The 24,273-nt window shown below is 40.5% G+C and overlaps 4 protein-coding genes across 4 annotated transcripts; all 4 read left to right on the top strand.

The window, feature by feature from the left end:
• Positions 1-2,956: 2,956 nt before the first annotated feature.
• Positions 2,957-3,907, top strand: LOC136652690 (olfactory receptor 5AP2-like). Its single transcript, XM_066629613.1, has one exon. The coding sequence runs from the start codon at positions 2,957-2,959 to the stop codon at positions 3,905-3,907; it is 951 nt and encodes a 316-aa protein (XP_066485710.1).
• Positions 3,908-8,471: 4,564 nt separating this feature from the next.
• LOC136652689 (olfactory receptor 6C75-like) lies at positions 8,472-9,485 on the top strand. The gene has a single exon (XM_066629612.1). It carries the CDS (start codon positions 8,472-8,474, stop codon positions 9,483-9,485), a length of 1,014 nt encoding a protein of 337 aa, XP_066485709.1.
• Positions 9,486-12,758: 3,273 nt separating this feature from the next.
• LOC136652688 (olfactory receptor 6C75-like) lies at positions 12,759-13,772 on the top strand. The gene has a single exon (XM_066629611.1). It carries the CDS (start codon positions 12,759-12,761, stop codon positions 13,770-13,772), a length of 1,014 nt encoding a protein of 337 aa, XP_066485708.1.
• Positions 13,773-23,301: 9,529 nt separating this feature from the next.
• Positions 23,302-24,273, top strand: LOC136652687 (olfactory receptor 6F1-like). The gene has a single exon (XM_066629610.1). It carries the CDS (start codon positions 23,302-23,304, stop codon positions 24,271-24,273), a length of 972 nt encoding a protein of 323 aa, XP_066485707.1.

Genomic DNA, 24,273 nt, shown 5'->3' with positions numbered 1-24,273 from the left:
AGGGCAAGGCTTCATGATTCCAGGTTCCAGGGGAGAAAAATACAACACAAATGTGCTCCTTTGAGTCAGCAAGTTAGATCCTTCAGGGATGAAGGAAGCCACCTGAGTAAGAGAGTTTAGCAAGAGGCTTCCTGACTGTAGGACAATATTGCAAAGCAGAAAGCACAAAGGCTTCCAACATGGAAGTGCCACCAAAATGGAGGTGAGTCTCTATGGGGAAAAAAGACCCATAAATGCACAGCAGGCTGAGCACCTTGGCAAAAGGTAAGATACAAAGAAAGCACTCAGCATGGATACCTCTACTGGGGAAAAGATGACTTAAAATAGAGGTGGCTTCTACTGGGAAAGAAACCTCAAAGTGCAGCATGGGCATCTCTGCTGTCGAAAGAGATGACCAAATTCTGTTTCCAGAGCAGAAGCAGTTTGACGACTTTGCACAATGAAACAAAAGCATTTCTGGGTGGACAAAAGAAATTTGGAGCTTCTCTTTGGGTAAGCAATGCAGGTTTCCAGGACTTTTTTGGGCTTGAGTGTGCACTTCCAGAAGCATACAAAGGTTTAATTGCACCTTAATCGAAGTTCCTGAGGGACAAAAACAAGGTAGGGTGTGTGCTGCATCCAGGTTCTGGTTGTTGATGAGAGAGGCTTTTTGGCATAGGAATCTGAAAAGATTGTTTAGCAGTTGACCACTGGGCAATTTAAAATCTTCATTTAGTGTTATATAGTGGGTCCATGCAAATAAAGGAAGGCATAGTGATAACAGCTCAATACGTTTATTCCATCTTCAGAACAGAACCTAGCAAAATACAAGGCAAACCCCTGGCTTTTTATAGCCTTTAACTCCGCCCAGACTTCCCGTGATTGGTGCAATTGAAACCTTAACTAGAGGGCCAATCGGATGGTAGGATTTCGATCCATCACCCGATTGGCCAGCCATAAGTCTGGGCCAATAAGTTATGCAGGATTTCAATCCTGCATAACTTACATGCATAACATTTAGTATTCAACTGAACTTGTGCTTGCAGCAATATGCTATCAAGATGGGGCACCTAAATTTGCAAGGCCTTGGAGGAAAACAGACACACAGAAGGCAACAGCCTTCCTTCTCCTTTATAGCCCTTAATTGGTGTAACATCTCCTAAGAGTTCAGCATGACATCACCCATTACAGAGTAAAATCCTGCCTAGCTCTGAGGAATGCCATCCAGAAATCTAAAATAGAGTTAGGTTTGACTGCCCATGTATTGGGGAAAAGAGAACATTTATAACAATGGGGAGCTGCATGGGGTGGTTCAAAATAACACATGGTCCATGCAATAAAGAACACTATCATGGGTGAAAGGGGAGGGACCTGGACATAAATATGCATGTCTTTAAATGCATGACCAGTTAGACTAAAATCTCATCCAGACTGTTCTGGTAAGGATGACAGTGGCAATGTATGTGAATAATTCTGTGCACTTAAGAAAAGGGTTTTTTTTTAATATGAAAATGTTTTCATATGTTCTTATCTTATGTTCTTATGAAGTTTAATTATAATTTTATTTGATGATCAAAAGAACTTCACAATTTAAGAGTTAAGGTGCTTATACATTCACTCCTGCACCAATATGAATGGATATTAAAAGTTAATGTGCCCGCTCTAATTTCCTCTGCATGTACTTCTTAGAGTGCAATCCTAACGCACTTTCCAGCACCAACATAAGAGCAATGCAGCTCCGAGTTAAGGGAACAAGCATTCCCTTACTTTGAGGAGGGCTCTGTGAGTGCCCCCCAACTGCAGGATGCAGCACACATCCCATTGGCACCGCTATACCAGTGATAGAAAGTTGGTTAGGATTTGGGCCTTAGTCTCACATACTGTGCTTGCTTAAAATTTAGCTTCTATACATCCACATTTGTGACCTAACCTCAATCATTTTCCTCAACCACTGTGCACCCGTATGTCCTCCCATTTTTTCTGGGAACATTTGGATAAAAAAAAAACATGGCACGATGTCCCCCCCCCCCCCACCATTTAAGTGGTTGAATCTTATAGTGAGTTGCAGAGAGGAGACATGGACTGGTGATCACCACACACTCTTGGGAACTAGTATTTTGGGCTGCTCTGGAATTCCTGGCCAAAATTCTGATGGATTGCAAGATCACCCAGTCCTGTTAGGATTGGGGCATGAATACCTTACAGACATGCCAAAGTATTTGTGTTCTGCAAGTGGTAAACATGGAGTTCTTACACATAGGCACAAATTCTAACCAACTCTCCATCACTGACATAGCTGTACCAATGGGGCATGGGTTGCATCCTGCAGCTGTGGCAGTCATGGAGGTCTCCTCAAAGTAAGAAGGAAGCTCTTACCTCCCTCGGAGCTGCATTGCCTTACCTCAGAGCTGGAAAGTTAGTTAGGATTGTGCCTGTAGTTCTCCAGACAGAAAAGCTCTTGCAGTGATGGAAATGTCCCACATAGAATACTTAAATATCCCTTTGGGTATACTCCAATGTGATTTCTCTTATTACGTAGTGGAAATCAAGATTGGAAAATGGCAGAGATTCTCAAACATGGAGCAGGAAAAGCTTAGAGAGGCACTAGCAAAACAGAAGGTATATATCCCTTGTCCTAGAACATAGAAGTAAGAGATTCTGAAGGAAAACTCCTGCTTACTTCAAAAAAAAAAGAAACAAAGAATAGTGTCACCTAGTGATGAAATGATCTGGAATACTTGTTAAAACACTGTTCTCAACGTCTTTAGCATGGGGGCCCACTTTTTAGAACAGTCTGTCAGAAATTACCTAAAGTGATGTTATTAACCTGGAAGTGATGTCATGGCTGGAAGTGATATCATCAACTGAGGCTTCCTGTTGAAAACTTGGTCAGTTTGAGCAGACAGTTTTTCTTGAACTACTCCTGCAGTCATAACTAATATCTAATGTCTTCTGTAGAATTTATGCTGTTATTTAGATGCATCTGAACAATACACAAGAAGAAAACCAAACAGCTCCTGTGGCATTTATCCTCCTGGACTTTAAGAATGAGGATCTACACATTTTGCTTTTCATACTGTTTCTCCTGATCTATATAGTAACCGTGGTTGGAAATATGCTCATTGTTATTCTCATGGTCCTTGATCAGCATCTTCACACACCCATGTATTTCTTCCTTGGAAATCTCCACTTCTTGGAGACCTGGTACAGCTCTAACATCACGCCAAGAATGTTGGTCAGCTTTCTGAACAGGGACAAAACCATTTCTGTTAATGGATGTTTTGTACAATCATATTTCTTTGGCTGTCTCACAGCTATAGAATGTTACTTTCTCGCAGCAATGTTTTATCATCGCTATTTAGTGATATGCAGAGCTCTGCATTACACAATGCTCATGAATGGCAGAGTTTGCATTCTGTTAACTGGTGGGTCTTGGTTAACTGGGACAACAACTATGAATATCACAATGTTTTTTGGGTCTCAGCTTAGTTTCTGTGGTCCCAACAAAATTGATCATTTCTTCTGTGATTTGCCCTTAATGATGAGACTCTCCTGCAGTGATACCCATTTAGTTGAAATGATGGCCTTCATGTTCTCTGCTGTTCTTGTCGTGCCCCCTCTACTCCTAACCCTGACATCTTATGTTTGCATCATCAGAAGCATTTTAAGGATCCCATCCACCACTGGGAAACAGAAGGCATTTTCTACTTGTTCCTCCCACCTGACTGTGGTTTCTTGCTTCTATGGCTCCTTGATGGTGGTCTATGTCTTACCAAACTTGAGTTCATTACATTATTTGAAGAAAATGTTCTCTCTGTTCTACACCCTGCGGACTCCCTTGGTCAATCCTATTGTGTACAGCTTGAGAAACAAAGAGGTGAAAGAAGCGATAAAGAAAACGTTCAGGATGTTTAATAGAATTCATTGAAATTCCTGAATGGGTTGAAAAGAAAACCTGTGTGCCATTGGGTTTATGGCATGAATGTTATACGATTTGTGATTATTTATGTGATCATTATAAAATGTATTTTGTTAAATCATCATGAACAGATTGATCCTAGGAACAGTCAGTTTGGAGGCCCTTCAACCTGTGCCTCAGTCAAGTGCCATTTTGACACCCAGAATATCAGTGTTGGGAAAACCCAGTGAGGCTTGACTCGAGTCACCCCCCCCCCCATGATTCGACTTGACAATGAGTCATAACATAAACCCATCTCTGAACATCCTGGCTTACTCTGCTAACTGCTGCTGCTGCTGGAGCTCACGTGTGCCAAAAGCGGCTTCCTGGATGAACGCAAGAGTTTTTTCTTGCAAGAGGGAGGCAGCGCAACCCATGTCAGTTGGTGCATGACTCCAGTCATTGGAATGGAATGCAAGCCATGAGTCAGGGGGCCCTGACTCGAGTGTTTTTCAGAGTGTTCCATGCATGTGACTTGCAAGTTGCTGAGTCACCAAAAACATGCATTTGGGCGATGCAAGTCAGAGTCACTGACTCGAGTTCCCAACACTGCCAAATATACAGTACTTTGATTTCAAATCAATTATATATTATATAATTATATCAATTATATATTTTGGGGCTAGAAGAGAAACAAATGTCTTTGTTTCAAACAAATAGCTTTGAAACAACAAGATACAGGTATCTTGTTGTCTTTTGTGCACCCTGAGGCATCTGGTGGGCCACTGTAAGATACAGGAAGCTGGACTAGATGCAAGATATAGGAAGCTGATTCAGCAGGGCTCTTCTTATGTTCCTATGTCTTCATTTCTATTCATTATCAGAAAGTAACTGCATTTCACAGTTTTGGTTCTCTCAATAAATTGGTCATCAGCAAAAAATTGGATTTATAAATAGCAATAATAATGTTTACTGTTGTGCTAAAATATTTATTATTGGTTATTTTGTAGATATTCATTCATGTACAGGTATTCTATCCTCTGAGCAGAAAAAAAATTAAATAAAATAGGGAAAATAGTTCCCAAAATTATCTCTTGAAGTATTTCTATGTTGTCTCCCATAGACCCTATGGCCATGCAGAAGATATATTGACAAGAAAGATCAGCAGTGGCAGGTAAACCATCCTAGCAGCAGGATTTACCCACATAGTCACAAGAATATTAGAGACAAGAAGTTCGTATTATAAATGGATCACAATTTAATGCATTAATACATCAGTTCTTGTGTGGATCGTATGCCTTTTCGGTTTTATTTTTAAACATTTAAAATGCTCTACTTTTATAAATAAATGGATATTACAACAACACCAAAACTCTTCTCTCATAAAAGGAAGCTCATTTTGAAGTGTTGCCCTCAGATTTTTCACCACTTGGGACAATGGGGAGAGTGAAAGACACTGTGATAGAGTGGAAGGTAAAATGCATGAGATTGTTCATGGCTGTGTGCATACGAACATGGGCTTTGTGTGAAGGGAAACAGGTTTTACTTTAATGTTTAGCCTGAACAGTGCTGCCTCTTCCATACATTGACCTGATGCACATTTCCGGGCTCTTCTAGTCCCATCAATGGGGGGGAAATCCCTGTGGATCCATCAGTTGGCAAAAATAGAACTTCTCTTTTCCCAGCACTGAATTCCACGGGACAATCTGAACAACCTGGAATCTTGAGATATGCTGGCCATGATGCTTTGCTTGAAACCTAGGAAAGCCATTGACACCCAAAGCAGAAAATTTTGTATCAATTGTCTGAACAGGTTCTATCTCCCACACCACTTTTGCAATCCCCCTTGTATAAGAAATTATCACTACAGTCACAAGTTGCTCTGGAGAGAATTTATGTTGTTTTCTCCTTGCCTCTTCTCCACTGAGAATTAAGAAATGAATTAATAGAGCTGAGTGTGTGCACAAGGGTGTTCACATGTCTATATGTTATATATATAATCTAAGTACCAGGAGAAAATATTTAGACAAAAATAAGGAATTGAGGAGTCACTACTGAGCCAGGTGTGTTTCGTGTATGTAAGTGCATGTATTTCAATGTGCATATAAATACAAATGGAACAATTACCTCTTTGCTCTCCTAAGGAGATATGAATCAACAGGTAAGATAGAGATATTTCACCTGACCTGCCAAAAGGATCATAAAAGCAAGAAAGAAAGATATAGCAAGGGATACAAAACAGGCACAGTTAAGACTTGTTGTAGAATGGCTTGAGTGAGGAGTCTGCAAGCTGTGTTCCTTCTTTTAGAGCTTGGAGGTACTTCACAGCTTACCTGAAACAGGTACGAATTCCACATAACTTATTCTCTTTCTCTCTCTTCCCCACCAGAACACATACAGACACAGAAACAGACACCATTTTGTACATTCCTTGTTTGTATCAAGTGACTTTTATCCTCTAGCCCTGGGGTCGGCAACCTGCCATTCTGGAGCTGCAAGCGGCTCTTTCAGCCTTTTGCTGCGGCTCCGTGCGGGGCCAACCCGTCTGGGGGGAGGGGCTAGCCCCTCCCGCGATGCAGCCACCGCTCACCAGCCCGAGTGCAGGAGCTGCGTCCTGCGGCTGCGCCCCATAGGAGAGGGCTGGCGGAGCAGCTCCTGCCCAAAGAGCCCGCACTGCGCCGCCACACGTTCCCTCCTGCCAGAGCCGCAGCGCAAAAGCAAGCAATTGAGTGCAGCTGCTCAGTCCTCCTGTGCGTGTCTCCTCAGAAGTAAGTCCCATTGTGCTTGCTCCCAGGAACGTGTGTCCAGGATTACAGCCTTCAGGCTCCCCACTCAGCATTCCCCCATCGCTTACTCGCCCTCTCACTGCCCCATTTCCTGAGTGCAGCTGCTCAGTCCTCCTCCCAAGCTCTGAGCACAATCCTATGTGTGTCTCCTCAGAAGTAAGTCCCATTGTGCTTGCTCCCAGGAACATGTGCCCAGGATTACAGCCTTCAGGCTCCCCACTCAGCATTCCCCTATCACTCATGCAGACTCTCACTGCTCCATTTCCTTCACTTGGAAACTTGAAAGGGGTTTGGAGACCTCTGCACCAGATGGTATTCTGTATATGTTTGTATACTGTATGTGTAACATACTGTATATGTAGCACCAAAGCATATTTCATTGTTGGGAAGTAATCACTGTTAGTATGCCTTTTATTTTATGCAGTTTTGAACTCTTAGCTTGTTTGTTCAGGAGCACTTTTGTGAACAGTATTAAGTAGTACTAAGTGGTCTTATTCAGAGGTAGTATTGTGTGTAAAGGCATTTACAAAAGTACAGAAGTAAATGACTGTAAAGAATGACAGTATCCTTCACAAGCAGTTCACCTGTGCACAATCTAAAACAGTTGTTCTCCAACTGTGGGTCTGGACCTGATTTTTAGTGGGACCTATAAGAGGGGAGTGTATTATATAACTGTGACCTACAAGAGGGGAGTGTATTATATAACTGGGACCTATAAGAGGGGAGCGCAAACTATATATGCGGTGTTATCTTCATTTTAGATGTCAAAAGGGTTTTGTGGCTCCCAAGGTTTTCTTTTTTCCGGAAAACGGGTCCAAATGGCTCTTTGAGTGTTTAAGGTTGCCAACCCCTGCTCTAGCCCCAAATCCAGTGGTTCCCAAACTGTGGGTCAGGACGCACTAGTGGGTTGCACCATGATTTTTGGTGGCTTGCTGAAGGGTTATGAAAATATAAGATAATTAATCACCTCAAGTCCTGAGGCTATTTAAAAATCAGATACTATAGCTGCTAATTACTCTGCAAAGAGGTCAGCTCCTGCAGTTTGCAAGATAGCTGCTATTTGTCCTGAAAGGGCTGAGCCTCTGGAGTTTGCAAGCATGTGTAAATATAGGGAGATAAATATTTGAAAAACTTTTTCTGGTTATTAATACCGATAAATAGATACATAAATAAAATAAGTATTTCAAGATCTCATTTGTACATCTCAAATATGTATTTCAAGATCTCATTTTTTCTTAAAGGGCACAATGCTAACCAGGTCTATTCAGAAGTAAGTCCTATTTTGTTCAGTGGGGCTTACTCTTAGGAAAGTGTGGTTAGGATTGCAGCCAAAGTCTGGAAACTTAGGTAGGTCCAGATAGAGTGTTGTTTAAAAAGTGGATCCTACTGCTAGAATGTTTGAGAACCACTTCCCAAATCTATCACCTGACCTGGAAGGCCCCCTTTACCTTTCTCTCATCTTGTTCTTTTATTATGAATGTCTGTGGGTTCTCTCTATCTCCCAACAAACCATATGGTCTTCCTTGGATAGGAACCATTTCCACAATTAATACTTGCTCTTTCAATTTCTACCAGACTCTTACCTTAACTTTATTTCAAGATCTGTTCCCTCTGCCCCCAACATTTGCTTCTGATTCTGGGAGTTGAGCACATTGTGAACATTTTTTAAACAAAATACAGTTTCATATAAATGTCCAAATTTTTCAGATCTTAGATAGATTTGTAAAAGGTGGACATTTGCAATGAGGTTGGGTGGCCAGTTCATAGAAGGCTACTAATGAAAACTATATAAGACTTGTTGTCTGCAGATGCAGCTTGTAAACAACTCAGAATGGCGTAGCAGAACAGGCTTCACAGAGATCATCCTTGTAGGATTTGGGAATGCTGAAGAATGGAACCTTCTCCTCTTCCTGCTGTTTCTGGCTATCTATATTCTGACTCTGTTTGGAAACCTCCTCATTCTTGCACTGGTTGTGACTCAACAGCACCTCCACACTCCAATGTACTTCTTTCTGGCCAACCTTTCCTTCTTGGAGGTCTGCTGCACCTCCACCATTTTGCCCAGAATGCTGAAAAGCTTTGTGACAGAGGACAAAACCATATCTCTTTGGGGCTGCATATTACAGATGCATTTCTTCTTTACTCTAACAGCTGCAGAATGCTACCTCCTGGCCGTGATGTCCTATGATCGCTACTTGGCCATATGTAGACCATTGCATTATGTCACACTTATGAATGAGAGGAAATGTACCCTGCTTGTTACCTTATCATGGCTAATTGGGTGTCTGCTTATAATAATCTTAACAGGCTTGTTGTCCCAACTCACTTTCTGCAACCAATACAAAATTGACCATTTCTTTTGTGACTTCACACCACTTGTAAGACTCTCTTGTGGTGACACCTGGGTTATTGAAACGGCAGCTTTCATAACCTCCTCCATAGGAACTCTCCCAACGTTTCTCACCACTGTGACGTCCTATGTGTTTATCATTGGCACGATCCTGAAGATACCGTCCATCACTGGGAGGAAGAAGGCCTTCTCCACTTGTTCTTCACACCTCACTGTGGTTTCAATTTACTATGGATCCTTAATCTTTGTCTACATCTTGCCATCAACTGGCCAATTTAGAGACCTAAAGAAGACCTTCTCTTTCCTGTATACAATCTTGACTCCTCTGGCCAATCCTTTCATATACAGCTTAAGAAACAAAGAAGTAAAGGACACTCTTGCTAAAGTAATCTACAGATTTGGAGTTTGTTCTGGGATTCATAAAAAAATGATGGATGCCTCCAGCTGTAAGAAATTGTCTAATCACTGTTGAAGCTCTCAGAGGTCTGTCACTTGTGTGCATGTGACTGGACAGTATGTGTATAAGCTTATCTCTATGTGTCTATGCCTCCTATGTCCAAATGATAATTCTCAATCCTTTACTTTGCTCCTAGTGGACACATTCCACCATATTTTTACTTAGGAGGTTCTGTTTATTTCAGAGAAATTATTGTGTGTTTTTGCTGCTTGGAGGTAGGAATATGTAGGTCTAAGAATTCCATTTCTCTTCACTACTACTAATAATGATGACAGTAATAATCAAAACCACTTTCCTAGGCCTTCTCCAAATATATCAATAAATAGCAGTTGACTGAAACATAGTCGTTAATTATATTCGTGCTCATCCAAAATGTCTTTCCTCTGCTTTTTTCCTTCCCCCCCCCCTTTTGGGAAATTCCAGCGAATACCTAATTCTATACTGGGCCTCTGCTGCATGCTGTGGACAAGCTGGCAACCAGACAGAAATGAAGAGGGAAGGAAAAATATGATTAAAAAAACCTTTTCTACTTCACTGTACTGCTGCACCCTGGGCTTCCGTGGACCTATTGGATCTGTGCCAACTTTTTGGCTAGTGTAAATCCAAGTGGGTTCAAGGTAGTGTGCCGTGTCTGGGCTGGGGGCATAGGATATCAGTGCGTCCATTACCTGCCCCATTCTGACCTTGAAACACCCCCAGCCAATCCTGACACTTGCCCAGATCCTTCCCCAGAATGCCCTCTCTGCTGATTCACCTGCTCCTGGTTCTCCACCAGCTGCTCCATCATGTGTGATTGCAGTACAATTTTTGCTCTGTCGCTGAGCCTTTTGCAAAAGCAGATTGCAAAAACAGCACTCCAGGTATCAGCATGTCTCATCCACCAAAGTTTGAAGAACGAAGAGATGGGACCCAGGACTGAGCATTTTTGGCTGGCGTTAACTCAAACAGGAAGACAGCATCAGGAAATTGCAACAGCTGTACTGCATATGTAGAGCAGGGTTCATGTTTGTTTGTTTGTTTGTTTGTTTGTTTGTTTGTTTGTTTGTTTGTTTTGTTTGATTGATTGATTGATTGATTGATTGATTGTTTAAGACATTAAAAAACAACAAAACACAATAAAACTTGGATTCTGATTAAAATACATTCATAAAATGTGCCATGCATCCAGGTGTAAGCATAAAAAAGGCTTCCCTGAATAAAAAGGTGTTAAAACCCTGCCGAAAGGACTCTGAAGAGGAAGCTGTTCTCAATTCCAGGGGAATTCCACAGATGGGGAGCCACCACCAAGAAGGCCCTCTTTCTTGCCACTATTCCTCTCACCTGTGCTGGTGGCATTATCCATTCTGATGTTTTCATTTCGTTGCAATGTTGCTCATGCTAAATTAAAGCTGTCAGTTAAGAACATAAGAAGAGCCCTGTTGCTCTTCAGCAAAGAGCCAGGCCAAAGGCCCATCTAGTCCAGCTTCCTGCATCTCACAGTAGCCCACTAGATGCCCCAGGGAGCACACGAGACAACAAGAGAACTGCATGCTGTTGCTGCTCCCTTCCACCTGGCATTTTGAGGTACCCTACTTGCAAAACCAGAAGGTTACACACACCCATCACTATCTGTAATCTGTGAGGGACATTTCTTCTAGAACTCTGTCAAGTTGACTTTTAAAGTCATTTAGACCAGATGAAAAAGTCATCCTGTGGCAAGAAGTTCCAAAGAGTAATTGCACGCTGGGTAAAGAAATTCTTTCTTTCTTTCTTTCTTAAAAATGGTTTAAAAATTATTCCCACATCACGTTCGTAGAAAATTTAGGAAGGGGGGCAATCAGACATCTTGACCCAGGCCCACTGCTGCCTCTCACTAGCCCTGGTCATCAGACTTTTCACCTCTTGGGGCAATGAGGAGAGTGGAAAAAATTGTGACAGAGTGCAAAGTAAAATGGATGGATTGTGCATGGCTACACACATATGAACATGGGCTTTGTTTAAAGAGAAACAGGTTTTGCTTTAATTTATAGCTTGAACAGAGCTGCCTCTTCCAGATATTGACCAGATGCACATTTCAGGGCTCTACTAGTCCATTCAGTGGGGAAAGAATCTCTATTCACCTACCAGTTAGCAAAAACAGAACTTCCATTCTCCTACCACTGAATTGCATAGAACAATCTCAGCAAAATTGGAGTTTTGACATATGTCGGCCATGATGCATTGCTTGTGTCCTTGGAAAGCCATTGACACCCACAGCAGACAATATTGTATCAATTAGCTGAGCAGGTATTTCTATCTCCCACACCACTTTTACAATCCCCCTTGTATAAGAAATTATCACTAGTCACAGGTTGCTCTGGGGGGAATTTATGTCGCTTCCTCGTTGTCTCTTCCCCACCGAGAATTAAGAAATGAAGTAATAGAGCTGAATTGGTGTACATGGGTTTTCACAAGTGTATATGATATATATAAACCAGGAGAAAATATTTAGACAAAAATAAGGAATTGAGGAGTCACTACTGAGCCAGGTGTGTTTTGTGTATTTAAGTGTGTGTATTTCAGTGTGCAAATATATGCAAACAGAAGAATTACCTGCTTACTCTTCTAAGGAGATATGTATCAACAGGTAAAATAGAGATATTTCACCTGGCCTTCCTAAATGATCTTGAAAGCAAGAAATACCCTTGTAGAAAGGAATACAAAACAGGCCCAATTAAGACTTGTAGTAAAATGGCTTGAGTGAGGAGTCTGCAAGCTGTGTTCCTTGTTTTAGAGCTTGGAGGTATTCTGCAGTTTACCTGAAACAGTTTACCTGAAACAGGTACGAATTCCACATTCTCTCTCTTTCTTTCACTCTCTCTCTCACACACACATATCCCGTGACTTTTATGCTCTAGATCCCAAAACATCATCTGACCAGAAAAATTGTTTCACCTTCCTCTCCTTTTTTTATTTTTATTCAGAATGTCTATAGGTTCTCACTATCACTCGTCCCATACTTTAGTCCTCTTTGGATGGAAACCATTCCCACAGTTAATACTTGCTTTTCAGGTCATTTTATACCTGAATCTTTCCTTCATTTTGTTTCAACATCCATTTGCTTCCCCAACATTTGCATCAGATTCTGGGAGATGAGCACATTGTGAGCATTATTTTTTTACCAAATACATCTCAATGCAAATGTCCCAATTTTACAGATATGTCCAAAAGGTGGGAATCTGACACTGTATGTGTATTGGGGGGCAGGGGGCAGCCTGCTCTCGAAAGGCTTGTAATTTTTATCTGTGCTACACTATTTGTTATCTGCAGATGCAGCCTGTGAACAACTCAGAGTGGCGTAGCAAAACAGGCTTCACCAAGTTCATCCTTGTAGGATTTGGGAATGCTGAAGACTGGAACCTTCTCCTCTTCCTGCTGTTTCTGGCTATCTATATTCTGACTCTGTTTGGAAACCTCCTCATTCTTGCACTGGTTGTGACTCAACAGCACCTTCACACTCCAATGTACTTCTTTCTGGCCAACCTTTCCTTCTTGGAGGTCTGCTGCACCTCCACCATTTTGCCCAGAATGCTGAAGAGCTTTGTGACAGAGGACAAAACCATATCTCTTTGGGGCTGCATATTACAGATGCATTTCTTCTGTACTCTAACAGCTGCAGAATGCTACCTCCTGGCCGTGATGTCCTATGATCGCTACTTGGCCATATGTAGACCATTGCATTATGTCACACTTATGAATGAGAGGAAATGTACCCTGCTTGTTACCTTATCATGGCTAATTGGGTGTCTGCTTATAATAATCATAACAGGCTTGTTGTCCCAACTCACTTTCTGCAACCAATACAAAATTGACCATTTCTTTTGTGACTTCACACCACTTGTAAGACTCTCTTGTGGTGACACCTGGGTTATTGAAACGGCAGCTTACGTAACCTCCTCCATAGGAACTCTCCCAACCTTTCTCACCACTGTGACATCCTATGTGTTTATCATTGGCACGATCCTGAAGATACCGTCCATCACTGGGAGGAAGAAGGCCTTCTCCACTTGTTCTTCACACCTCACTGTGGTTTCAATTTACTATGGATCCTTAATCTTTGTCTATATCTTGCCATCAACTGGCCAATTTAGAGACCTAAAGAAGACCTTCTCTTTCCTGTATACAGTCTTGACTCCTCTGGCCAATCCTTTCATATACAGCTTAAGAAACAAAGAAGTAAAGGACACTCTTGCTAAAGTAATCTACAGATTTGGAGTTTGTTCTGGGATTCATAAAAAAATGATGGATGCCTCCAGCTGTAAGAAATTGTCTAATCACTGTTGAAGCTCTCAGAGGTCTGTCACTTGCGTGCATGTGACTGGACAGTATGTGTCTAAGCTTATCTCTATGTGTCTATGCCTCCTATGTCCAAATGATATTCTCAATCCTTTGCTCCTAGTGGACACATTCCACCATATTTTTACTTAGGAGGTTCTGTTTATTTCAGAGAAAGTATTGTGTGTTTTCGCCGCTTGGAGGTAGGAATATGTAGGTCTAAGAATTCCATTTCTCTGTACTACTAGTAATAATGATGACAGTAATAATCAAAACCACTTTCCTTTCTAGGCCTTCTCCAAATATATCAATAAATAGCAGTTGACTGAAACATAGTCGTTAATTATATTAGTGCTCATCCAAAATGTCTTTTCCTTGCTTTTTTCCTCCCCTCCCCTCTTTTGGAGAATTTCAGTGAATACCTAATTCTATTCTGGTCCTCTGCTGCATGCTGTGGGCTAGCTGGCAACCAGACAGAAATGAAGAGGGAAGGAAAAAGATGATTAAAAACTAACAAACAAACAAAAAAACCTTTTCTACTTAACTGTACTGCTGCACCCTGGGCTTCCACGGGCCTACTGGATCTGTGCCAACTTTTGGTTAGTGTAAATCCAAGTGGGTCCAAGGTAGCATGCAGAGTCTGGGCTGGGGTCATAGGATATCAGTGTGTCCATTACTGCCAATACCTGCCCCATCCTGACCTTGAAACACCCCCAGCCAATCCTGACACTTGCCCAGATCCTTCCCCAGAATGCCCTCTCTGCTGATTCACCTGCTCCTGGTTCTCCACCAGCTGCTCCATCATGAGTGATGGCAGCACAATTTTTGCTCTGTTGCTGAGCCTTTTGCAAAAGCAGATTGCAAAAACAGCACTCCAGGTATCAGCATGTCTCATCCATCAAAGTTTGAATGACGAAGAGATAGGACACAGGACTGAGCATTTTTGGCTGACGTTAACTCAAACCAGAAGACAGCATCAGGAAATTGCAACAGCTGTGACTACATATATAGAGCAGGGATGATGTTTGTTTGTTTGTTTGTTTGTTTGTTTGTTTGTTTGTTTGTTTGTTTGTTTGTTTGTTTGTTTGTTTGTTTGTTTGTTTAAGAAATTGAAAAACAACAAAACACAATAAAACTTGGATTTTGATTAAAATACATTCATAAAATGTGCCATGCATCCAGGTGTAAGCATAAAAAAGGCTTCCCTGAATAAAAAGGCGTTAAGACCCTGCCGAAAGGACTCTGAAGAGGAAGCTGTTCTCAATTCCAGGGGAATTCCACAGATGGGGAGCCACCACCAGAAGGCCCTCTTTCTTGCCACTATCCCCCTCACCTGTGCTGGTGGCAGCACAGTTAGAAAGGCCCCCTGTGATGACCTAAGAGGACAGGTTGGATTGTATGGAAGGAGGCGGTTCCTCAAATACCCTGGTCTTATATGATTTATGTGGCTTTAGAAGCTTCATATAGCTTTGAAATAAAAAGCCTTATATGGCTTTAAAAGTCAAAACTAGCACTTTGAATTCAGTCCAGAAACCAACGTAGCCACCGAAGCAGCAGCCCGACTGAGTTGAATCAATGAGCCCCAGCAACAACACGGGCAGCCGTGTTCAGCACTAACTGCAGTTTCTGGACCATCTTCAGAGGCAGCCCCACACAGAACTTATTGCAGTATTCTAATCTAGATGTCACTAGGGTATGGGTCACCGTGGTCAGGTCTGAGCGACTCAGGTATGGTTGCAGCTGGCGAATAAGCTGAAACTGGGCAAAGGCACCCTTTGCCACAGCCGCTACCTGGGAATCCAGGAGCAGCTGCAGATCCAGGAGCACCCCCAAGCTGCAGACTTGCTCCTTCAGATGGAGTGCAACTGAAGAGTAGGACGATAGTTCAGTACCCATCTTCTGGGCTTCTTGGATTTCTAGACCAGGAGACGTTTAGTCGTTATGTTTCTTGCTGTAGGAGTGTTTAACTTCTAAAATGCTCTGTGACTTATAAGTAAACAAATATTCCAACAACACCAAAAGTGTACACTATTCTTCTCTATCATCCAAGGAAAATCATTCTGAAGTGTTGCCATCCGCCTGCCAGGGTGGGGGGCAAAATCTCTGGGGCTCCGGCTTCCAGGGGGATGAGCCATGAGAAACCATATTATACAGTACAAAACAAGTTTATTACAAAATAAATTATGGTACCTCAATCTTAGCCTATCCAGGGCTGCATTTCCACGACAGCTTTAATCCACTTTCAGTGCAGTTCTGTTCCCCCAATGCACTGCAGTTACTTCAGAGTAGGCTCTAAAAGTTCTCAGTTTCCTTAACAAACTACAGTCCTCCCCCACCCAGAATGCTTTGGGGGAACAGAAGTGCTTCGAAAGTGGATTAAAACTGTAGTGGAAATGTAGCCCAGGTCTCCAAAAGCACCAACATGTATTAGTACAATTCAAACATGGGAAAGTAAAACTTCCCCTTTCTGACCAGGACTACTAACCCCTGCAGCATGTCACCCAGTTCAATTCACACAATTCCCAGGCATCAATAGTCAGAACAGTCAGTTGCACCCCTACTTCAAGTTTAGTGTGTGTCTAAAATGTATAGCATTGTATCAAGTCTACAAGTGTTTTGGAAGGTGAAATTAGCAGCATGGAGTACAAATAAAAGTCTGGATCACAGAAGTGAAAAGAAAAAAGGGGGGGAACCAGGCAAGTTTATTTCACATGTGATGCAGGCTAACAGAAGCACCCTTAAGTCATTTCATATGAAAAGCACTTTTGCTTCTTAAAACGCAAATTCCTTCAAGCTTCTCAAAAGAACAGTGTCATATATATTTTTTTTAACAATGCTTTATTTATTTATTACAGATACAGGTAAGGAAAATTGGATAGACTTAGGGTTAGGACTACATAGGTTACACACAAGGGTGGTGGCCATCCATTACAACAAACATTAATCCAAACGAAATTAATAATCAATACAAAAATTATCATATCCATTAACCCAACTGGTTAATACTTTAACATTCCATATTTTTCCTCTAACCTTATCTATCCCATCATTAAAAAAAAAACTTCAAATTTTTACTTATACACTCTTCTTACCACTAAAATAGTCTCTAAAATAAAATGTTTCTTAACTAATTCTTAATTTCTAATATCACAGCTAAAAAAGAAGTCTCCAATTGCAATGGTATTACCCCCTTCAATATCTCTTATAACATATTATATATCATTTTCCATAACTATCCAATCAAAAAAGACTTCAAATTTTTACTTATAGGCTCTTCTTACCACTAAACTTACCTCTAAAAAAAAATCTCTTATCTGATTCTTAGTTTCTAATATCACATCTAAAAACAAATATCTCCAATTACAATGATATTATACTTTGCTTATCCACCACATATTTATTAACCCAAAATACAGGTTTAATATTTTCTCCAAAATAAACATCCATAATTTATTTTATTTACCTTCTCTTTTAAAAAATAACCCTTTTATTTATCTTAATGCCACTTTAGTTTACACAATACTTATATTCCAAATTTGCAGTTCCATCTAATTTATTTCATATGTTTACCACTTTAATTTTCACAATACTTATATTCCAAGTTCCCTTTTCGTCCACTTTAATTTAATATAATTAATAAAATATTTATCTTAATACCACTTAATTTCCGCAATGTTTATATTTCAAATTTTCATTTACATCTATTTTGATTTAATATAATTAAAAAAAATTCTACTTATTATTCAACCATTTTGACCTTCTTATTGCTTGCTTTGTGCTCTATCTTATTGGTGTTCCCTCTTAGTCTTCCAACTGGTTCTTCTTTTTCTTCTTTTTCTTCTTAAGTCTGTTGAATTTCTTGGCCCCCCTGTGTTTTTCTTTCTTCTTCTTCATTCTGTTATTCTTGAATTCAATCCATAAATTCTTCCTCTTCTTGAGACAGCTTGCTCTCTGAACATTTCCTTTTTTTTCTTCCTTAAGTTTCTTAGTTATTATGACAGTTGCTTCCTCCATCTCATGTCCCATTTCAAAATACTCCACTTCTTTAACTTCACCGGACATCTGATCCATTCTTTTTTCTTCTCTATTGTTTATAATCTGTTCCTGCGAGTTTACAAGGGAGGAGCTTATTTGCCCAATTTTTTCAAACAGTTCTCTGACCTGTTGCTCCATTTCTCTTCTAAAATCCATCAAAAAATCCATCAACAAGGCCTGGCTTTCACAAACATCTTTTAAATTTTCAAAAGCCATTTTTATCAACACCAACTCAAACCACTTCCTGCAGGTCTACTTTCCAATTTTGTATCCAGGGTTACTTTCCAATTTTTATATCCAAAAAAAGTCAATCAAATCAACACACTCAAATTAGGTTAGTATGCCTTTAAATGACCCCCCCCCAAAAAAAAATTCAAGCCTCTTGCTGAGAAACCGAAAGTAGCAGTGACCAGACTTAAATCAAGGCTTTTTGCTGGGGAAATGAAAGTAGACTTTATTTCCTTCGTTGAAGATTACTTATTTATTTCTCTTCGGTACATAGCATTAAAAAAAATAATCTTGTACTTAATCCAGCAGGGAAAATACCAGTTCACCTATTCCCCCCCTGGATGGCTAATGGCCAGTGTGAAAAATCTTGTATTATCTCCTCCTCCTCCTCCAGACTTCTTACTTACAGTTCTTGGTAAAACTTTTTAACGAGCCAAGTTCACTCACTCTTAATAGCTTTTTTTGCTGCGATGTTGTTGTATCTAGGCCGTGGGAGGGCGAGTTCTCAGCTTTCCGAGCTTCTCCAAGATGGCACCCAGCATAGATATGATTCAGCGCAGAGCAAAACAGAGAGAAATCCTTGAAATTGCCTGTTTCTAAGGACCCCCCCGTTCAAGCTCTCAGCTCTTCGTACCGTCTTCCTGGCACCGAAGCGTGCTTTAGTTGTTTAGGCACATGGAAACACATCTATTTTGCAGTCTCTTCGGGAGCCCCCAAAGTTCACTGCAACTTCGCTGAGAGTTAGCTCTGCCCCCCAGAACAGTGTCATATTTATATGTTTTGTTCAAATATTTAAAAGGCTTATTCTGTGTTTAGCATGCTCACAAGCCAGCTGAATCCATCTCTCTCAGTCTAAGACCACAAGTGCAGGCTAATTAGCAGTTTAATAGGAGAAAATGAAGGTTTGGGTCCATTTGTTTTTCTATTGCAGGCTGACTCTAGAAAACACATGGCCCCAGCCTGCAAATAAAGCAATCCCTTTGATTCTTTTAGAACCTATAGCAAGAAAAGGCTTATAAGTAATATACATTAGGTTTCTTCTAAAGTCAAATTACACCAAAGTTCCATGTTAGATTAGTTAGAGGAATTAAGAAATAAAAGAAAATCAAATGAACTCTAATTCACCCCCTCCAAAGTGCTGGGCTGGGATGGTACAAAAGACCTTCCAAATCGTAAAACTATTTGACACATTATCAGCAGAGGAGACTGCAATTACCCGCTATCAGGCCAACTGTCAAGAGTGATGGATAGGACTAAGCTGCAGCTTCAAAGAAGTCAGGAATGCTTGCATTTAGCAGAGGACACATAGAGAAAGGAAAGATTTTAAGGAAGGGAACCTCTTGTATTTTAAAATTGGGCTTTCTGTGAAACAAATATGCATTGTATTGGGAAGATTTCATATTAGGAAGGATCCATGTCTTGTGCATGCAACAACATGGTGTTAAGGAAAAGTGCTACTGACAGGCTAATGATGCTGAAGTCTTCAAAGGTGTGAAATAACAGAAGGCTCTTAGCAAACCATCAGATAAGGCTAAGATGCCAATTAGTAGAATAAATTAGGGTGAGCAGAACAAAGCAGGACACTTTAAACTCAAATCCCTGCTTCTGAATGAAAACTGTGCAATGAGGGTTGTAAATAGCAGAGGCTGCTAATCTTACACCCAAAGTACACAGAGAGTCAAAAGGAGATTTTTGCATTCAGGTTTCCTTAGAACCAAATGCAGTTTGAAATATGTTTGCAAATATTTTTAATCAGAGTAAAAGCTTGATTGCTGATGTTTTTGAAAGTTAGAATATAGAAATACACAGAAATAACTATTAAGAGATGCTCAAGTCTTGTAGTTCAGAATTGCAGCTCAAAGCAAAAGCAATTAAATTTGACCATTAAGCTGCTCCCAGCTATAAATCAGGAAGGTCTAACAAGGCAAAGTTACAAGTTACAGATACCTCTGTAGACTCACAAGTCCTGTCTGAAGTTTGTAATTAAAACTTCTAAGATTAGAAATAAAGGAGGCACCTAAAGCAGGATGCACAATAATAAGATTAACAAATATAAATGAAAGAGTAGATTCCAGCTGTTACAATTAGTTTAATAAGAACATAAAAACATAGAATGAGGAAAGCTAATAGGAAAAGGCTTAAAGTCTCAGAAATATCCCTATAGTCTTGAAAAGCAGATGCAGCATAGATAGGTAATACAAACAATGCAGTATTCTTATCTAAGCAAAAGTATTCCAGACTTTATGGAACCAGATAAGACACAGGACAGAATATAATTCAAAGAGAGACAGAGAGAAAATAAGGGAGTAAACTAGAATATTTATGTCCTTCCCTGGCACTAAGAGCATTTTTAATAAGAGAATAGTTAATTTTGTATGACAGGACAAGATATGAAACTTGGTAGGAGACAAATCAACTTGACAGGAACCAATTAGCAGGGGCATCTGGACAGTATCAAAGAGGCCCAAATAGACAAACATTCCAGGAAGATGCTGCCTGCATTCTAAAAATGAACAGAGAAATCAAGGATTCTAACAGGGAGATAAAACATTCAAAAACCTTGTTTTTTAAGCAAAATTAGGATTGTTTGGTATCATATTGAAGTACATAATATACTGGGAATCATGGAGAACCTAAAATTAAGTTGTTTAGAGGCTTAAATTAAATAATAGAGAGAAATATAAAAGTTAGCTCTGAATAAATGGGTAAACAGTGCCACCTACTGGGATTTTGAGATAAGTACGTATTAACATATTTGGCACAGTAACCTGAGACAAACCAAACAAATGCCTGAAGGCTTGTGGCCAATCAAAAGAAAAGCTCCATTTCTGATGTCACCCACCCTCTGGCCAATGGCAGAGAGATTTTTCAGACAAAGAAACCAGGACTATATAAGCTGAAATACACATTAGGAGGTTGCTATTCTCTGGAGACACTGAGAGTCACCACAGCTCTCTGTGCTCCACATTTTGAACAACAAGAGAAGCCCATTGCTGGCAATGAATAAAAGCTTGCAGGTGACCACTGCCCAAGTCTGCTGAGTTTGTTCTTGAACCCTGAAGTTACCGTGCAACACATGGGCTTTGTTTGAAAATATCACATAATAATAAGAGAGATAGTGAAGCCAATCCTGAGATGCCCGGGCATTTTTGAAAAGTGAAAAAACAAATGAGGAGGACTTTGTTGCAGTAAAAAAAAAGAAATGCAGTAGCACGACTCAAAGTAAGGAAATTATCCATTCTGATGCTTTCATTTCATTGCAATCTTGCTCATGCTAAATTAAAGCTGTTAATTCAGAACATAAGAAGAGCCCTTCCGCTCTTCAGCAAAGAGCCAGGCCAAAGGTCCATCTAGTCCAGCTTCCTGTATCTCACAGTAGCCCACCAGATGCCCCAGGGAGCACACAAGACAACAGGACAACTGCATCCTGTTGCTGCTCCCTTCCACCTGGCATTTTGAGGTACCCTACTTGCAAAAGCAGAAGGTTACACACACCCATCACTATCTGTAACCTGTGATGGACATTTCTTCTAGAACTCTCTCAAGTTGCCTTTTAAAGTCAATTAGGCCAGATGAAAAAGTCATCCTGTGGCAAGAAGTTCCAAAGAGTAATTGCACACTGGGTAAAGAAATTCTTTCTTTCTTTCTTTCTTTCTTTCTTTCTTTCTTTCTTTCTTTCTTTCTTTCTTTCTTAAAAATGGTTTAAAATCTGTTCCCACATCACATCACATTCGTAGAAATTTTAGAAAGGGAGGGCAATCAGACATCTTGACCCAGGCCCACTGCTGGCTCTCACTAGCCCTGGTCATCAGACTTTTCACCTCTTGGGGCAATGAGGAGAGTGGAAAAAATTGTGACAGAGTGCAAAGTAAAATGGATGGATTGTGCATGGCTACAAACATATGAACATGGGCTTTGTTTAAAGAGAAACAGGTTTTGCTTTAATTTATAGTTTGAACAGAGCTGTCTCTTCCAGATATTGACCACATGCACTTTTCAGGGCTCTACTAGTCCATTCAGTGGGGAAAGAATCTCTATTCACCCACCAGTTAGCAAAAACAGAACTTCCATTCTCCTACCACTTAATTGCATAGAACAATCTCAGCAACCTGGAGTTTTGACATATGTTGGCCATGATGCATTGCTTGTGTCCTTGGAAAGCCATTGACACCCACAGCAGACAATATTGTATCAATTATCTGAGCAGGTATTTCCATCTCCCACACTACTTTTGCAATCCCCTTTGTATAAGAAATTATCACTAGTCACAGGTTGCTCTGGGGAGAATTTATGTTGTTTTCTCGTTGTCTCTTCCCCACCGAGAATTAAGAAATGAAGTAATAGAGCTGAATTGGTGTACATGGGTTTTCACATGTGTCTATGATATATATAATCTAAGTACCAGGAGAAAATATTTAGACAAAAATAAGGAATTAAGGAGTCACTACTGAGCCAGGTGTGTTTTGTGTATGTAAGTATGTGTATTTCACAGTGCATCTAAATACAAATGGAAGAATTACCTGCTTACTCTTCTAAGGAGATATGTATCAAGAGGCAAAACAGCAATATTTCACCTGGCCTTCCTAAAGGATCATGAAAGCAAGAAATACCCTTGTAGAAAGGAATAGAAAACAGGCACAGTTAAGACTTGTGATAGAATGGCTTGAGTGAGGAGTCTGCAAGCTGTGTTCCTTCTTTTAGAGCTTGGAGGTATTCTGGAGGTATTCAGTTTACCTGAAACAGGTATGAATTCCACATAACATATTTTCTCTTTCTCCCTCTCTTTCACTCACTCACTCACACACACACACACACACACACACACACACACACACACACCTATCATGTGACTTTTATGCTCTAGACCCCAAAACATCATCTGACCAGAAAGATCGTTTCACCTTCTTCTCCTTTCTTTTTTTTAATTTATATTATGAACTCAATGAGTTCTCTCTGTTTCTCATCCCACACTTTACTCCTCCTTGGATGGAAACCATTCCCACAGTTAATACTTTCTTGTCAGGTCATTTTATACCTGACTCTTTCCTTCATTTTGTTTCAACATCCATTTATTCCCCAACATTTGCATCAGATTCTGGGAGATGAGCACATTGTGAGCATTATTTTTAACCAAATACATCTCAATGCAAATGTCCCCATTTTACAGATATGTCCAAAAGGTGGGAATCTGACACTGTACGTGTACTGGGGGGAGGCAGCCTGCTCTCGAAAGGCTTGTAATTTTTCTCTGTGCTACACTATTTGTTATCTGCAGATGCAGCCTGTGAACAACTCAGAGTGGTGTAGCAGAACAGGCTTCACAGAGTTCATCCTTGTAGGATTTGGGAATGCTGAAGACTGGAACCTTCTCCTCTTCCTGCTGTTTCTGGCTATCTATATTCTGACTCTGTTTGGAAACCTCCTCATTCTTGCACTGGTTGTGACTCAACAGCACCTCCACACTCCAATGTACTTCTTTCTGGCCAACCTCTCCTTCTTGGAGGCCTGCTACACCTCCACCATATTGCCCAGAATGCTGAAGAGCTTTGTGACAGAGGACAAAACCATTTCTCTTTGGGGCTGCATATTACAGATGCATTTCTTCTCTACCCTAGGAGCGACAGAATGCTTCCTCCTGGCCGTGATGTCCTATGATCGCTACTTGGCCATATGTAGACCATTGCATTATGTCACACTTATGAATGAGAGAAAATGTACCCTGCTTGTTTCTTTATCATGGTTAATCGGGTGTCTGCTTATAATAATCTTAACAGGCTTGTTGTCCCAGCTCACATTCTGCAGCCAATATAAAATTGACCATTTCTTTTGTGATTTCACACTGCTTGTAAGAATCTCTTGTGGTGACACCTGGGTTATTGAAACGGCAGCTTTCGTAACCTCATCCATAGGAATTCTTCCAACTTTTTTCACTACTGTGACATCCTATGTGTTTATTATTGGCACGATCCTGAAGATACCATCCGTCACTGGGAGGAAGAAGGCTTTTTCTACTTGTTCTTCTCACCTCACTGTGGTTTCAATTTACTATGGATCCTTAATCTTTGTCTATATCTTGCCATCAACTGGCCAATTTAGAGACCTAAAGAAGACCTTCTCTTTCCTCTATGCAGTCCTGACCCCTCTGGCCAATCCTTTCATATACAGCTTAAGAAACAAAGAAGTAAAGGACACTCTTGCTAAAGTAATCTACAGATTCGGAGTTTGTTCTGGGATTCATAAAAAATGA

This window comes from Tiliqua scincoides, chromosome 5 (genome assembly GCF_035046505.1).
Source record: "Tiliqua scincoides isolate rTilSci1 chromosome 5, rTilSci1.hap2, whole genome shotgun sequence".
Taxonomy (NCBI): Eukaryota; Metazoa; Chordata; class Lepidosauria; order Squamata; family Scincidae; genus Tiliqua; species Tiliqua scincoides.
Note: the sequence above shows the minus strand (reverse complement) of the source record. Positions and strands in the feature narration are given on the sequence as shown.